Source organism: Pogona vitticeps, chromosome 4 (genome assembly GCF_051106095.1).
Source record: "Pogona vitticeps strain Pit_001003342236 chromosome 4, PviZW2.1, whole genome shotgun sequence".
Lineage (NCBI taxonomy): Eukaryota > Metazoa > Chordata > Lepidosauria > Squamata > Agamidae > Pogona > Pogona vitticeps.
Genome location: NC_135786.1, coordinates 25,299,530 through 25,317,798, shown reverse-complemented (window position 1 = coordinate 25,317,798; position 18,269 = coordinate 25,299,530). Strand labels below are relative to the sequence as shown.

Genomic DNA, 18,269 nt, shown 5'->3' with positions numbered 1-18,269 from the left:
TACAGGGACAAAATCAGAGAACTTCTAGACCCCATCACCTACAAAAAACTGAAACGAGACCCAACTAACAAAATCACAAAACAAACATGCTGATCAGGAGTTCCTCCCTGCACCCCAATGTCCTCCAACAAATTTGCAAGACAGAAGCTCTCCCACCTAGACTATACGGACTCCCCAAAATCCACAAGGACTCTGCCCCGCTCAGGCCCATTGTAAGTGCCATCGGCTCCCCAGCATATGAATTAGCCAAACACCTAGCAACCCTCCTACAGACCCACATTGGACAAACCTCATCCTACATCAAAGACTCGGGGCATTTCATAAGCAAGATCAGTACCCTAAAACTCAACCCTGGGGATAGACTGGTCAGTTTTGCTGTAGTATGCCTGTTCACTAAGGTACCGGTAAAGGACACACTGATACTCATCCAGCAGATATTTCCAGAAGACATCAAGGCCCTCTTCCAACACTGCCTTACAACCAGCTATTTCCAGTGGGATAATGAATTCTACGAACAGACAGATGGAGTGGCCATGGGCAGCCCTCTCAGCCCGGTTATAGCAAATTTCTACATGGAGCATTTTGGAAAAACTTGCCCTGGCTTCAGCACCCCTCGCACCCACAGTCTGGTTCCGATATGTGGATGACACCTTTACAATCTGGAGTCACGGTGAAGAAAAATTGGAAGAATTTCTCAACCATCTCAACAGCATCCACCCAAATATACAATTCACCATGGAAAAAGAAACAGAGGGCCAACTCCCGTTCCTAGATGTCATGGTCCTACGCAAAACTGACCTCCGACTGGGACACAAGGTCTACAGAAAACCCACCCACACAGACAGGTACCTACACAAAAACTCCAGCCACCACCCACGGCAAAAAAGAGGCATAATCAAAACACTGTGAAGCTCAGTTTCTCAACACTGAACTCGACTACCTGAATTGAGCCCTACAGGCAAATGGCTACTCCAAAAATGAAATCACAAGAGCCATCAAACCAAGAAAACAACACGGAACTGAAGAAGAAAAACAGCCACCCACAAACAAAGTATTTCTGCCATACATCAAAGGGGTCACAGACCGCATGGGGAAACTTCTGGAAAAACACAACCTAAAAACAGTATTCAAGCCCACCACAAAAATACAACAAATGTTACGGTCAGCAAAGGTCAGAAGGAACCCCCTCACCACTGCAGGAGTATACCGGATACCTTGCAGTTGTGGCCAGGTATACATTGGAAACACAAAACGAAGCATCCACACCAGAATCAAAGAACATGAGAGACACTGCAGACTAAAACAACCAGAAAAATCTGCAGTAGCTGAACATGCCCTAGAACAAACGGGACATGAAATTCTATTTCAAAATACTGAAATACTGGACAACACCAGCAATCATTACGTCAGACTGCACAGGGAAGCTATTGAAATCCACAAGCACCAGAAAAACTTCAACAAAAAAGAAAGTTTGAAACTCAACAAAACCTGGCTCCCAGCTCTCAAAAATACAGCATGCAAAAGGTCATGAACTCTACCCAACCACAAGGTCAAGGGGATCCATCAACCACAGTGACAGATAATCTCCTTATCACAACAATACACACACAACAAAACACACTAATCACCCATCCACAGAAAACAATACACCCACAATACACACTAATCATCCCATCTCACAGCCATAAATACTCCACGCCCTAGCCAAACTACACCAGAGCACAGTTTGCTGTCCTCTGAAGATGCCGGCCACAGAGACTGGCGAAATGTTAGGAAAAACCACCTTCAGAACACGGCCAAGAAGCCTGAAAAACCCACAACAACCATTAGATCCCGGCCGTGAAAGCCTTTGCGAATACGTCCACATCTTTCCCTTCCTTCAGTATGGCTGGATAATGGGTTATCGTGGGTGGAGGGGTGAGGATATCATAGGAGAATGACGGGGGGGGCAATAGTATAATAATATTACATATTCCTTAATGTGGTCTGAGGGTGAAATTTCTTGGATATATGGTGTAATAGGTTGTATTCATGAAAAATGAAGGTGTTTTTGTGTACAGAATTGATATCGGAGTAGTAAAACATATTGTGTGACTTAATTCCTTAACTTTGTATACTTTCTGTACATTTTTGGTCAAATGTATCCAAACCTGTGGGGGACGTGGTGGTGCTGTGGGCTAATCCGCAGAAGCTTGTGCTGCAGAGTCAGAAGACCAGCAGTCGTAAGATCAAATCCACATGATGGAGTGAGCGCCCGTCACTTGTCCCAGCTCCCGCCAACCTAGCGGTTAGAAAGCATGCAAATGCTAGTAGATTAATAGGGACCACCTCGGTGGAAAGGTAACAGCGTTCTGTGTCTAAGTCGCACTGGCCATGTGACCACAAAAGATTGTCTTTGGACAAAACGCTGGCTCTATGGCTAGGAAACGGGGACGAGCACCGCCCCCTAGAGTCGAACACGACTGGACAAAAATTGTCAAGGGGAACCTTTACCTTTTTATCCAAACCTGTGGTCACAGTCTTTGGCTTTCAGCACAGCTAACACCATGAAACCAATTCTCATTGACAACAACAGTATAACAAATATCAATATGTAAGATACAGACATTTCCCATCCATTAGTAGTGCACCCTGGAGACATCATATGGCATGGTACTATTGTGTGTGAATAAAGTCAGCATGTTCTAAATCACCTAGTACTTTAACAGCACAGCTAAAAATAGCAAAAGAAGGGCCAAGTGAATGCAGCTGGCTGAAATTCGCATCAGCAGGAAAAGGCTATTAGAATGAAACTGCACATTTAAAAGTAACAAACTTGTCAAAAGTATAGGGCAAAGAAGAAGAGAGAAAGAAAGGCCTCTAATCAGTTAGATAAATCTAACCTGGCTCAGCAGTAAGCATCTGAGAAACACTGGTCTAAACAGCTGTATCTGGTTAATGAACATTCTATTTTTATCTGTAATCAAAACATTAAATGGTCAGTCACATGAGTCTAATCAATGAATTGTTTCCAGTTCTACTTATATCCAGAGAATCTAGTTTGGTTTATTCACCACAAAGCTTGTGTCAAACAAATAAGAAATAGAAAGGAGAATCTAAGCTAGAAAAATTTGTATTTTAAAGTAATATAGCACTAAATTGATATAGTACTAATGTTCAAATGTTCTGGCAACATTGCCTGGGAATGATGGCTATTTTAGACCAACAACATCTCAAAGCCAACCATGGGGAATGCTGGGTTATGTTTTTATATAACCATCAACTGCATTATATCATGATTTTCTTTCGAGTTCGAGGTAGTGTATGTAAGTCTCATCCTATGCATTTAATCCTTACAACAGCCTCAAAATCAGATTAGGTGAAAGTTGGTCACTGCAAATCATAGTTGCAAGGGGGCTAGAACCTGAATTTCCCAGGTATTAGTTCAACCCCTTAACTGCTGTGAAGGTGAGAAGAGCAGTGTGCTGTCCTCAGAGACACAGAGTGCCATGACGGAAAGCGGATGTGTAGAGGGAATATTAGTGGAGATAGAGCAGGAGGAAGTGATACCTGCAAAACCGGCAGAAGTGTGCCTGGCAGACGAAGGAGGGGAGGAGTTAGACTTGAGACTTTGGGAAGATATAAAGGGAGACGAAAGTGCGCACGTTTTTAGACTGACAACCGAGGGGGAACTGAGAAGGACTGTAAGTCGTGGGGTACAAACGGAGCCTATGTGTGACCATGGAGATGACCCCGGGATTTTAAAGGACTTCCCCAATCTACAGCTGGAAGAAGGGCTGCTACCTGACCCCTTGTTACCTGGTGGGAAAGGATGAGGGTACGATCCGCTGGAATGGACAGGAAAGGACAGTGGTTGTCCACCCTGGAGGGAGGAGGGTGATCCGACCTGGTCCCTCTTTTCAGCAGAAACCACCAGAGGGGGACTGGGCTCGGCACCCATGTTTTGGAACGGTCTGCGCAGTGCAGAGTGCGCCCCTGAGACCTCTGACGGACCGGGAGCGTTTCAGCCCAGCGCCCTTTTGAGGGAGATTGGAAGACCCCCAGACGTTAGAGTAAAGAAGTACAAGATTTTACCTGAAATAAGTTTATTGGATCCATTTGATTCAGTTGAACTCAGTTCTGTTACAAATAAAGAAGTTGATGTTGATGTTTTAGGCCAGCCTCCTAGTCTTTTTCCCGCCTTTACCACCAGTGCACCCCCGGCTGAAGAAGAACTCTGTTACAACTGCATAAGGAAGTCCCCAGAAACCTTGTTTAAACACCGATCATTGTTCTCAGGTCCTGAGAAATCTAAGGTAGCCTGCAAGTGTGGTCTCACTGGGCTTAAGCACATGGACAGAGATTTTAAGTGACAGACCTGGCACTTGTATCTTTACATGGAACAGACATTCAGGTTTCAAAAGGTACTGCATGACTCCTAATAGACATCCAGCCTTCAGTATTCTGGGTAGCAGAGGGAAGTATTTGTATTTCAAAGTTGTGGGTTGGATGTCTTCCATCAAATAAAATTGGCAGCAGACTCAGTAAAAAGCAGCAAGATGTCTGTGAATCATGAACCACTTCCAAGTTCTTAGAAGCAGATTCTTATTTTTAAACATGAAGATTTATAGCACATTTTATTCTGAAGGGTTAGGTTAATAACACTGTTTACTTTATCTTGTCCTTACTCCCTCACAGCAAGTTTGTGAAGTAGACCACTCTTATTGCCATGGCAGGAGGTGTTGACTTGTCATATTACTGAACAACAAATGGATTTTCCCCCTAATTTTTTAAGTTTTGCAAACCAAGCTCTAGCAATGTATACCTAACGTTGTGCTTGTTTTTGACCAATATTTATACTGCAACCATTATGAATGCATCCTTCTGCCCAGACTCTGAGCATCTTTTCCTTTGATGGTGGACTGAGAAAGACCTGTATCTGAAAGATACTCCTAGTGAACATAAACAGTACAGAATTAGACAGACCAATGACTTCAGTTAGCTTAAGATAGTATCCTCTTTTGATTGCTCTTTTACTCTTGTAGCTCTAGCTAGTGCTCTCGCTTGTCAACATAAGCTCTTTAACTGAATTTCAGCTCCACAGCCCTAGCGGGGTTGAAAGGTGCACGTACGTATTTCAACGTCTGGCTGCATATTTATTATCTATTTATTTATATGCCACCTTTCTTCCCATAGGGGACCCAGGTCAGCTCACAACAACTAAAACTAGAAATCAACAGTTTTTAAATGCCATTTAAATATCATATTAAAATAAGTGAACATATATTAAGTTTAAAACCGAACAATGTAAAAATATTTTAAAAAACATTTAGAAATCTGTGAGCTAATAAACAAATCATTCCTGAGGCACTTATTGCTTAAAAGCCTGCTTGTAAAGGAAAGTCTTTGCGTGATGGCAGAAAGACAAGAGGAAAGGTGGTAATTCGCGAAGGCTTTCATGGCCGGGATCTAATGATTGTTGTGGGTAGTAGGTGTGTTCTTTTGCTTCAGAGTGTTTCCAGTCTCCGGGTCTGTCTGACTGTTTCGTCCCCATAGAGGCGTCCAATGTATTCGCAAAGGCTTTCACGGCCAGGATCTAATGGTTGTTGTGGGAAAGCTGGTAACCTGGCTTCTCAGGGCAATTCATTCCAAAGCCTGGGAGCAGCCGCTGAGAAGATCCTCTCTCATGTCTTCACCAAACGAGCTTGGGAAGGTGGTGGAATTGAGAGAAGGGCTTCACCAGAATACCTTAAAAGCTGAGAAGCTCATATGGGACCCTTTCTTTGTCCATTGACTGCTGGTTGTTAATCATTCTGTACCTTTAGAGGTTGTCTTGAAGCATGTAGGAGGAACAACTGGGACCAACTTCCTGCTTTGCTGCTTGCAGATGTTTACAGGACATGAAAACATAGGAAATAGATTTATACTGAAACAAATATGGTTCATCTAGCTCAACAATACCTCAAATTAGGGCCCTGCAGATGTGCTGAGACTCACTGGTGGTTTTCTTGGCTGGTGATGAGGCAGTTTAAAATTAAACATATACAGACAATGTGAACGACACCAGATTGGTAAAGGCTGGTCTAATAGAAGCTCTCCAGGGCTGCAGGTCCCCGCACCTCCCATTCAGCTCTAACAGGAGATGTCACTATTCTCTGATTGTTCCTTAAAATTCAAGGTGGAACCTTCTCTTCCGCTCTGCTAAAGAGAGCCACATCTGGGAAGGCTAGCTGTCTTTTTGCTTTCTTTCATGTTCCTTCATGAAATCAGAACTTGGAAGAGATATGTTTAGGAATACATCAGCCAGAGTCCCCGAGGCAGCATGACTATGCCATGTAGCTTAGGATTCTGGGAGATGTGGTCCAAAAATTTAATTTCCAAGCTCAAGCTCTACTCAGATACCATTCTTTCTGCATAGCCTCTGGTTTTCTTTTAATAATCCTCAAACCCAAATGTAATCATTGATGTTTATATCCTTACCAAATCAATACTGTATTTATATCCCCTCTTTCTCCATGTTGGTGCATAGAAGGGCTGTCTCCTTTATAGGAATTATCAAAAGATCTGAATTTAGGGGGATATACAGTATACAGTATTTTATGGATGTAAAGAATATATAAGGCTTTTAATGCAAAATGCATGTGTTTTGCACACACACACACACACACACACACACACACACACACACACACACACACACACACACACACACACACACACACAATCTTTCTGAATTTTGTTGCTGACCAAAAAAAAAAACAATAAAATACAATAAATTTCTAATCTTTTCCCCTCAGTGTAGGACTGTGTAGGAGCGAATCATCTCACAGCTATTTTCCAATCTTTCAACACGTCTGAATATGTTAAGACATTCTTTTTGATCAAGAAAATGTATAATTAGTTTATCCTCAAGGTTCTCTTCCTGCTAAGCTCCCATGTTCATCACACTTTTGTATGAATGTATGTGACTGAGATGACAAAGAGATGAGAAGGAAGTAGTAATTAAGGGGGCTCAGGCTTTCATGCCTGGCTCTCTCCACCATCAGTGGCTGTGGCTTCCACTCTGCCAACTACAGTGGGCACCATCAACCACCGTCTGTTCTTGTAGCTTGCTTTGGATAGCAACTGGTTGGACTGGAGAATAATTTGAAGACAGGCTCGGTGGCCTTTTTTCTTTCTGACCTCCAAAGGATCCATGCATGATGCTCTCTGAGGTGAGAAAATTAACTCAAGGATGAGACCCCATTTTATGTCGGTTCAAATCACCCGGAACCTCCATACAAATGGAAACATATAGTGCAATTGCGCCTAGACTGCTTCTGAGTTTCCTGGGTGAGCAACGTTCATCTTCCAAGAACAGCTGGCACTTTTGATCTGCAGCCAGCCTTTGTGGATAAGCTTTGAGGAAAGATAACAGTGGGAAAGGGGCTTTCTGGAAACGCTCAGAATCATAGCCTGACACCACAGACTCTGACTATGGGCTGATCACTCAGATACAAGGAACCCAGAGAGCCAGGAGTTAGATAAGGATGGTCTCTTGAATCGTTTCAGAAGGAAGTCAAAACTTATTGATGGTTCTTTTTTTTTTTTTTTTGAACTTCAAATTCTGAAAATCATAGGCAACATTCTGAGATTTGAAATGCAGAAAAGGAATTTTCCCTGTCTCTGCTACCAGTTAAGACAGTCTAATATGTTTATAGGGATGATGTCTTGGTTCCACTACTTTATTCCCACATTTGACAATATAACAAAATATGAAAACAAAGAGATTAAGTAATTCGGCTTTTCATCCAGATAATGTTGGAATGTATGTTTTTGGTGGTGCAAAAAGAAATGCACTCATATGTTCTGAATCAAATTGATCACCTCTAATAGCAATATCAGCTGGCTGGATAGCTCAGTGGTTTAGATATCTGGCTGCAGAGCCAGAAGTTGTCAGTTTGATTCCCCACTGTGCCTCCTGTGAGCAGAGCAAGCCTATGTGGCCTTGGGCAAGATGTACAGTCCCAGGTAGTCCTCATCAGAAGGGAATTATAAACCACTTCTGAGTATTATTTATCTGGAAAACCCTGAAAAGGTTTTGCTATACAGTGAATTGCACATGATGATGATGATGTAATACCAGGCAATGTCAATCAATATTATAAAACACTGACTCACACCTTCTCTGCCTGATGTTCCCATGGGTTTTTGGAGGCTGGCAAGTTTTTTTTTTCCAATGACCAATGTGCTAACTTTGCCACTCTATCATGCCTAATTTTGTAATCTGTTTGTGCAATCTTGGACACTCACAGAGAGGTGTGACACAGTTTCATCTTTTTCTTGACAAAGTTGACATTGGCTGTTATCACTCATTCCTTGAATTCTAGCTTTCATAACATTTGTTTGGAGTGCTTGTTCTTGTGCAGCAAAAATCAAGCCTTCAGTTTCTTTCTTAATGGTCCCCAGTTTTAGACATGCCCATATTGAATTATTGTCATGCCTCCCATCAATATTTCTCAGATGTTTTCTGTATAGTGGTTTATTTTTCCAAATACTTAATTTATTTTCACATTTTTTATATTGAGTCTTTGTTTCTGTTGTTTTCAAAATATTCTTCATTTTCACTGCCTTAAGTATTTTTTTTCTCTACTTGAACTAATATAATCATTTGGGCTTCCCCCCCACTACTTGCTGTATTTGCAATAATCCACAGCCTCCAATTTTTTTGAGGTAAATATAATCTGTCCAAATAACTTTTTGGATGTAGTTTATTAGTTTCCACATTTTTCAATGCAAATCTTCTAATTCATTTTGGGTCCAACCTATTATTCCAGCTGATTATCAAGTCTTAGAACTGCCAATATGACTTTGATTGTATTTCCATCATTCAATTTTGATTTTAAGATTTTCCGCATTTTTTATGTATTCCCTTTTTGTCAGATCTTTAACTTTTATGTGCAGGATCTTATCTGCTTCTACATAACCTTGTCCTCCATCTTCTCCAATGTGAGGGGCACAGGGGCTTGGAAAAACCCACAGGTAACCTTGGGGGCACAAGCGGCTTTTGGCTTTCTGCCTTTGGGGGTGACTGGGGGGGAGGGCTGGTTTTCCTTATCCTCCATCTTCTCAAAGCCTCGCCGGCCTCTGCAAAGAGCTGCAGGCATGTGCAGAAGTCCCCCAAAACAACCGCTGTGGATTTCAGCTCCAGGCGGCCTAAGGGCATGCCAAGACATGCGCTACAGCTACCCCTTTTCTAGCCAAACCCCTCCAACCTCTCCCCATTGGCCTACAGGCCATGGGGGTGACACGTTGCTTCAGGGGCCAATCCTGAGGCTGCGCTCTGGTTACGGGGGACCCCTGCATCTATCAATCCCTCCTATAGGCCTCAGCACCACCCATATGTCACTCTAAAGCCCTGCCCACCCAGGAGGAGGGCCCTGGGTCGATTCTTGACCCTTTGTCCCACCTCACAGGGGTGCCGCATCTGTCAAAATTGATTTGGATGAGTGCTAGGTATTCTTACTAATATCCTGACTAGCAAGCTAACTAGGTGTGGGCTGGATAGATCATGGGTCAGGTGGATACACAATTCGCTACAGAATCATACTCAGAGGGTGATGATTAATGGGTCCTTGTCTAACTCGGAGGTCACAAGTGGGGTATCCCAACGCTCAGTCCTGGGTCCGGTGCTCCTCAATAGTTTTATTAATGACTTGGACATATATGGCTTGTTAAAATAATTTTTAAAATGTAGATTTTAAGCCAGAATTCTTTCTATTAGGTATAATACCAGAAAATGTTGATAAACAAAGTGTATATTTAATACTGCATATTTTAATAGCAGTGAGGATTATATTTGCACAGTACTGGAAGAATGAAGAAGCACCTTGAGATGAAGAAATAATTAGCCGCCTAGAGTGGTCGAAATGACTAGATAGGTGGGGTATAAATACAATAAATAAATAAAAAATAAAAAGATACTGGACTGCGCAGAAATGGACAGACTGACATTAAAAATCAAAGGGAAGGAAGATTTAGAATACTGTACTACCAAATTTGGAATTTGTTTTATCAATGGCTAGAAGCACATTGTATAGATTAAGGCAGTGGTGTCGAACTGTGGCCCTCCAGATGTTCTTGGACTTCAACTCCCAGAAGCCTTCACCACCACCTCTGCTGGCCAGGATTTCTGGGAGTTGAAGGCCAAGAACATCTGGAGGGCCACAGTTTGACACCACTGGATTAAGGACTTAATATGTATTATAGATGTATTAACAAATGACTATAAGTGGAACCAGGGACATGATGTTAAACAAATACAGACAGATTTTGTAAATAATAATAATAAGATACTTTAAAAATATTTTTTATTAATGACTTGGATGAGGGAGTGCAGTGAATGCTTGTCAAATTTGCAGATGATACAAAATTGGGTGGAATAGCTGATATCCTAGAAGAGAGAAGCAGAATTCAAAATGACCTTGATAGGATGGAGCAGAGGGCCGAAAGCAACAGAATGAAATTCAATAAGCATAAGTGCAAAGTACTGCACCTTGTGGGGTGGGGGGACATCAAATGGACAGTTACAAGATGGGGGATACCTGGCACAGCAAAATAACAAGTGAGAAGGATCTTGGCATTGTCGTAGATTACAAGCTAAATATGAGCCAACAGTGTGATGTGGCTACAAAAAAAGGCAAATGCTATTTAGACTGCATTAATAGAAGTCCAGTTATCAAATCCTGCGAGGTGCTAGTCCCCCTCTATTCAGCACTGGTTAGGCCTCACCTTGAAGACACCACTCTTCAAGAAGGATGCTAACAAATTGGAACAAGTTCAGAGAAGGGCAACAAGGATGATCAGGGGGCTGGAAACCAAGCCTTATGAGCAAAGGCTGAAAGAATTGGGCATGTTTAGCCTTGAGAAAAGAAGACTGAAGGTATTTGAAAGGCTGTCATACAGAGGAGGGGCAAGATCTGTTCTCGATCATTCTAAACAGCAGGACATGCAACAATGGGCTCAAGTTAAAGGAAGCCACATTTTGGTTGAATATCAAGAAAAACTTCCTAACTGTTAGAGCAGTATGACAGTGGAACCTTGGGAAAGGATGAGTGCTCCAACACTGGAAGCATTCAAGAAATACTTAGCTAATTACCTAGTAGATACGCTTTGATTGTATTCCTGCGTTGAGCAGGGGGTTGGACGATGGCCTTGTGGGCCCCTTCCAACTTCACTTTTTTATGATTTCACAATATTGCAATTTTTAACTCTATTCCATCTAGTTTTCAGTCTTGCCATGGTACAGTATATAGACAGAGCTGCACATTTGTCAATTCCAAATTTCATTTGAATATCTTCAGTAAATATTCACACTGTGTTTAGCAGTTATTCTATCTCTGTGGAACTTTTTGCATTTGGTTTTAGGTCATCCATGTATAGCAGATTATTTTTTCCAGCTTGTTCTGAAATATGGAGGTTTTAAAACAATCCAATTTTATTTAGAATTATTGATATGCAGATTAGTGAGATACTAACAGTAGCAATAACAAACAATTATCTTGGAATATTCCTCTTTTGATACTAAATCCCCCAGTTTCTTCACCATAGCCCATTAAAACTTTGTTTCATTTTCCCATGTTTTAATTGAAGGACTTTTGAATATTTTTAAAGGTAAAGGTTCCCCGTGACATTTAGTCCCATTGTGTCCGACTCTAGGGTGTGTTGCTTATCCCCGTTTCCAAGGCGTAGAGCCAGCGTTTTGTCTGTAGACGGTTTCCGTGGTCACGTGACCAGTGTGACTAGACACGGAATGCTGTTGCTTTCCCACTGATGTGTTACCTATTTATCTACTTGCATTTGCATGCTTTCGAACTGCTAGGTTGGCGGGAGCTGGGACAAGCGATGGGCGCTCACTCCTTCACGTGGATTCGATCTTAAGACTGCTTGGTCTTCTGACCTTGCAGCACAGAGGCTTCTGTGGTTCAACCTGCAGCACCACCATGTCCCTTTGAATATTTTTACTAATCCCAAAAATATGCACTTATTTGTTCTGCATCAATTGGATCAACTCTTATAGTAATAGCAGCTGGCTGGACAGCTCAGTGGTTTAGGTATCTGGCTGCAGAGCTGGTGGTGGTGGTGGTTGTTCAAAAACACCAGGCACAGTCAATCAACATTATAAAAACATTGACTGGTATTATATGACAGATGCAAGTTTAAACGAAAAACCTAAGAATTTGAGATACCAAACCAGATGTGCCCGTTCTCCTCAGATCACATCAGCAGTTAATAGCTCCAAAGCAGATGCAGGGTATTTAAGCATCCCACTTGTTCTGTTCTGGGAGTGATTCTAAGGAGTCGGAACTGAGGGCTCATCACACAACTCCTATACGGAAAGAAAAAGGACGCATGGCCCTCGGCGTCCCCCCCCCCCTTCCCTTCTTCCTTGGCTCCGCAACGTCCGCCAACTCTACCTAGCAGCAGCCCCTCTTTTTAAAGCCCCCCCTTCCTATCTCCCGCCTTCTTTCCGCCGGGCGGCTGTGATTGGGCGCCCTCGTTTTCCCAGGAATGAGCTCACGGCAGCCCCCGCCCCCCCCGCCCGACGCCCGATTGAATGAAGAGCGATTGAGAGAACGAGAGATTGGGGAGTAGCTGCGGGGAGGGGGGCGCGGGCGGAGGAGCGGGCGAGCGCGTCGAGGCGAGCCAGACGTACCTCTTGTGGCGAGAGGCGCCCGGGGAGAGCGGGCTGAGGAGGAGGAGCAGCAGCAGCAGCAGCAGGTGGCTCTTCTCCCGCCGGCACCCTCAGGAGCCCCGACACCCTCTCCCGCATCTTCTCCTGGCGGTGGAGGCGAGCGAGGAGCTTCCATTCGAGCAGCTGCGGCAGGAAGAGCCCCAGCCGGTTGCCCTTCCCTGCCTCAGGGGGAGAGCAGCTGCAGCGGCGCGGAGCCTCTCTCTGCCTGGAACCGAAGCAGCAGCAGCAGCTGCACCTGGAAGAAGCACCAGGTCTCCGGGCAGCCGGCCTCTTCACACCGCCCTTTTTCCGTTGAGGACCAGCGGCCGCCTTGGGCTCTTGGGGGACCGCTGGACTCTCTCTCTCTCCCCCCCCCGCCTCCCCCTTCGCGCGCGCCCCCCATCCTCCTCCTCCTCTCCGGCCTCCCCTTTTCTGCCTTCGCCCCCTTTCTCGCCTCCCCGAGGCCCCCTCTCAGCAGCCAAGACGCCGCGGGCTGTGCTCCGAGTGAAGAATGGGGCGTCGAAGCTGGCCCATTCGAAGCCCCCCGCGGCGGCGGCGGCGGCGGCCGAAGCCCCCGGTGGCGGCGGCACGCCCGGCTCGGGGCTTTTCATGGAGCGCTCGCAGAGCCGCCTCAGCCTCTCCGCCTCCTTCGAGGCCCTGGCCATTTACTTCCCGTGCATGAACAGCTTCGACGAAGAAGACGCGGGTAAGCCGCCCTGCCGGTGGGGGGGGGGGGGGAGAAGACCGAGAGGCGCGGGCCGAGCCGACGGCGAGCTGGGGGGCTAGAGAGAGAAGCCTTGGCTTGGGAGGGAGGGGGTTGCGTTGGAGACCGCGGGATACGTGTTATAGGGGACCCCTTTCCACCATCCTTTTCCTCACTTGGGGAGGGGGCTGCCGATGGGTTGGACTACATGCCCCATCATCTCCTGAGACACCACCCCCCCCCCCGCTGATGGGGCAGTTGGTCCAATGTGCCTGCGTCTGATTTGGAAAGTATAGGTCGTGTGTGATCCCCCGTCCCTCAGTTATATTTGTCCTCTTCCCACCCACCCCTCCAGGATTAGCAAAGAGGCTTAAGGATGGGTGTATTAATGGAGGTGCCATAAATCTATTAATAATCGATTCATATGCTTGATGTATATTAATAGAGGTTGAGTGGAGAAGGAGGACAGGAAAGATCACCCACACCTGTGCTGATAATTTTATCATTAGGGAGCTAGAAAGGAGTTGTTCCCCCACACACTTCAGCCTCCCACCCATTTCCAGCTGTGCAAATGATCATGAATGAAAGGGAAATGGAGTGCTTTAGATTTATTTATTTATTTTTTGCCAGTTGCTGCTGATAGAGGAGGTGCTCCATCCTTTGGGAGCCCTTCTGGTATGAGAACGGTGAAGGGCATGAATGAAATTAAAAGAGGTGGTAGTGATCTGTAGATTTAACGTTGCCTGGGCCAAGGGCATTTTGGGGCCAGACAACTGAAAAGGGAGAATGCAGGAATCTAGAGATTGGGTATGGTATACCTAGTGATGAATGAATGAACAGAATGGGGTGATCAGTGATGGAAGAGGTTAGTTATTATACGAATAAGAACAGGTTATTAGGAACGATAGGTCAAAAGAAGCTCCCTTGGCTCTTTCAAGGTGGATGGCTAAGGTGTTTGTTCTCTGGGTTTGTGGTTTTCACCCCTCCCTTCTATATCCTGAGCTCAGAGTGTCTTTGTAGAGATATGGAAGCTGTTAGCTGACAGGACATTGGGTTGAGGAGAACAAGATGGACCAGATATTTGGGAGCCTGGCTTGGCTTTTCAGCAGGGCAGACCATGCGATCAGAGCTGCACTGACTCAGTCTCTGCCTGACTCAGTTTGAGTGACTGATAACACCCCACTCAAACTCCCTGATTCCCTTTAGCAATCTGCCAGCAGCTGCCTGCTGCACAGATTGTGTATATGCATTGTGAAGCATACTGAGTTAGGATCCTGAATTAGTGTGCATGAGATTAAAGGGTCAGTCTTACTTATAATCAAATGAACTCTCTGGTTTTTGATTTACACTGCAGTTGATGCCTTTGTAAAAGGACAGTGCAAATCTTAATCCTTCTATTAAGCTCCTCAGCCTTCTGGATAAAGCAATGAAAGGGAAAAAGTTTAAATGTGACCAAAACAAGCTCTCACTGACTGTACACTCAAGCATCAGCATGGAGTTTGTTAAAAACAAAAACCACACACACACACAAAATGCCACCTAGGCTGTTTGTGTGGTGAGGCCGACCCCTCCTGAGTTTAAATATCTTGAGTCCAATTAATAGGGAATGTATGTTTGTTCTGATGAGGCAGGCACATATCAAATACTGTATATGCAAGTTAAAAATAATCTTGATTGAAGCTAATGAAGCTTAAATCCAGGTGGATGCATTAACTGATTATAATAACATTATGCTGGGAATAGTAGGTCTGATGGATCAATCTGCTGCCAGGTTAACTTTGAAATGGGATGGATCTTTTTTTCCTGGGCATAGAGAAACAGGAGAACCTATTTGTTGGGGAAGAGCGGTAACTATGTTGTATTAATCCACTTACAGTAATTTTAGAGTAGAAAACACTAATATATCTAATGTATAATTTTTATGAGCTAATAGTGGTAGTAACTCCCTTTTCAAAGGGCCAGCCTCACTATTAGGCAAATTGAGGTAGTTGCTGCAGTCAGTAGATCCATACTTACTTAACGTGCTATGTTTGAATCTTAACTACTAGGGATGGACCGAGGTACAGTACTTGCATTCTGTTTTGTATACAAAAATGGCTTGGGTAGCATTAAATAGTACACACTTCAACTGTGGGGCAAAGGGAGGCACCTTTCGCTGTTTCAGTTTAGACAGCAAGATGTATTGGATAGTGCTGCCTCTTCAGTGGACATTTGACTGCAAATGTGTAGGTGGCTGTAATTTGTGAAATGGCTCTTAGCTTGAATTTATCATGCTGAACCTATCTATGGCAAGATCATTCATACTGCCAATCCTAAATCTGAGGTGACGGATGAAAGAGAAAGACTGAGGTAACATTAGAGGGAGGGAAATAATAGTTATTTCTTCTGTTTCTTTCTGGAGTACGGTCATTTCTGGAGGATTAGGGATATCCTATACATTTCATGTGCAGATGCCACACAACTTTGTACAGAATCACATTATTGACAGTATGGGGAGTGAAAGGGGTTTGTTGACCTGCCCTGTTTCACACTTACGGGGCTGCATACCATCTGCAGGATCAAGGTTGCAAGTTGATGCAGATTCATGCACTAACAGTTCTCATACATTTCATTACTGTTTGTGAGTAGTGATCCTTTGATGTGCCTCATGGTTTTTTTTTTTTTTTTTTTGCATTTCCGTCCCACATGTGGTTTTTTTCTCCTGGAGATACTCTTGGAATTCCTCCTTCGGAGAAGGGGAAAAAGTTTTTCAAGAAAAAGGGTGATTAGAATGCAAACAGCATCATGCATACATGTACTGATAACACTGCAGTCTGGGAAGAAATAAGAGATTTGGAATAAGTGGGGGCTCTGTGAAGTCACAGGAACCTAGCCAGGAATAAACTAGTGTAACAAGTTTACAGGTAGGTGAAAATTGGTACCAGTTTAATGAATGAGTTATGGAAATCAACATAAGAAGCCTTATTTTAAGAAAAGGGAAAAATCATAGAAAAAATATCTGTAGTAGCAGAGAAGTTGCTGAGGTTAGAGACATTAAACAAAGGGGCATGAGGGGCATCATTGAAAGGTCAGCATCTCCTTAAAATCTGGACAAGGAGCATTAGTCAAGACTGAACAAGGGATGGTGTGTGGACTGCATAAGTTTTTCATAGTAGGTATAAGTGTAAGCTGCTTGAAAAACAGTTATGTAGTGGTTCCATGATATCTCCCCATTTCTTTAAAGAAACTAACATATGTCACCTGACTGCAAAGCTAAAGGTTGTGAGGTCTGTTCTCTACCAAAATGAATGGCCAGCCATTAAGATATTGAGCAAACGGTATAGTCCCAGAGCACTCCTAGAAGAACAGATAGATAAACCACTTCTGAGTACTCTATACCCTGAAAATCTTAGAAAAGGCATTCATAAGTCAGAATCAACATTAAGTAATTATTAATTAACAAATGTCAACATAAATAATTTATGGCCCCAGAGATGAAAATGTTCAGTGGCTGAAATCCTGCTGCTTTGTTGCACATATGGAAAGCAAGCAGCATAACATTCAGTCACTTCAAGCTGGCAATCAACACATTGCCACTGGGATTTTTGGCAGTGCCCACTGGTTTGGTTTGTGCTCAATAATCCCAGGGGGAACTTGTTAACTGCCAGCTATAAGGCATTGGAAGTTATGCCTTTTGCTTTCTGCATACATAACAAAGCATCAATATTTCATGGGGATGGAAGATCTGGGACTTGTATCTGATCTTCAGATGCATAGTAGTACTAAGCCAAATCAGTTGATCATGACAGATTGCATAAGCTGGAACATAATAGTTTGGATAGATGCAGTTGGGTAATTTAGTTAAATCATAATATAATTACCGTGTGGTATAATTAGTGTAGAAAACTACCATGGTATCGTGGTGAGAATATTCATTCGTTTAGTCGTTTAGTTGTGTCCGACTCTTCGTGACTCCATGGACCAGAACACGCCAGGCCCTCCTATCTTCCACTGCCTTCCGGAGTTGGGTCAGATTCATGTTGGTTGCTTCGGTGACACTGTCCAACCATCTCATCCTCTGTCGTCCCCTTCTCCTCTTGCCTTCACACTTTCCCAACATTAAGGTCTTTTCCAGGGAGTCCTCTCTTCTCATGAGATGGCCAAAGTATTGGAGCCTCAGCTTCAGGATCTGTCCTTCCAGTGAGCACTCAGGGTTGATTTCCTTTAGAATTGATAGGTTTGTTCTCCTTGTAGTCCAGGGGACTCTCAAGAGCCTCCTCCAGCACCACAATTCAAAGGCATCAATTCTTCGGCGGTCAGCTTTCTTTATGTGCCAGCTCTCACTTCCATACATCACTACAGGAAAAACCATAGCTTGTTGGCAAGGTGATATCTCTGCTTTTTAAGATGCTGTCAAGGTTTGTCATCGCTTTCCTCCCAAGAAGCAGGCATCTTTTAATTTCGTGGCTGCTGTGCCAATCTGCAGTGATCATGGAGCCCACTGCCTCCATATCTTCCCCTTCTATTTGCCAGGACGTGATGGGGCCAGTGACCATGATCTTAGTTTTTTTGATGTTGAGTTTCAGACCGTTTTTTGCACTCTCCTCTTTCACCCTCATTACAAGGTTCTTTAGTTCCTCCTCACTTTGCCAAGAAAACCCCATGATCAGAAACAAAAGGTGAGAATATTAGAATTTATTTATTAGAGTATTACTTGGAAATAGTATTACAAGTAATAACTATTTGTAATATGTAGCAATGGACTGTTATTCTGTTTGCAAAATGCATAACAAGTGTAACATTAATTGTTTGCATTACAAGTAATCTGGAAGTTGGGTTATGGCAACTGGACTTCTTTCTTGTTAGGATGAAACATTTCATTACTCATCCCAGCAG

At 43.7% G+C, this 18,269-nt stretch overlaps 1 protein-coding gene across 2 annotated transcripts in view; it reads left to right on the top strand.

Annotated features, from left to right (window-relative positions):
• The first annotated feature begins 12,598 nt into the window (after nt 1-12,598).
• RIMS4 (regulating synaptic membrane exocytosis 4) overlaps nt 12,599-18,269 on the top strand; it is an 86,933-nt gene continuing 81,262 nt past the window's right edge. For both annotated transcript variants that reach the window (XM_072996930.2, XM_072996931.2), the window contains exon 1: nt 12,599-13,397. In XM_072996930.2, coding sequence (XP_072853031.1) covers nt 13,301-13,397 — 97 coding nt within the window. In that variant the 5' untranslated portion in view covers nt 12,599-13,300. The remainder of the gene's footprint in view (nt 13,398-18,269) is intronic.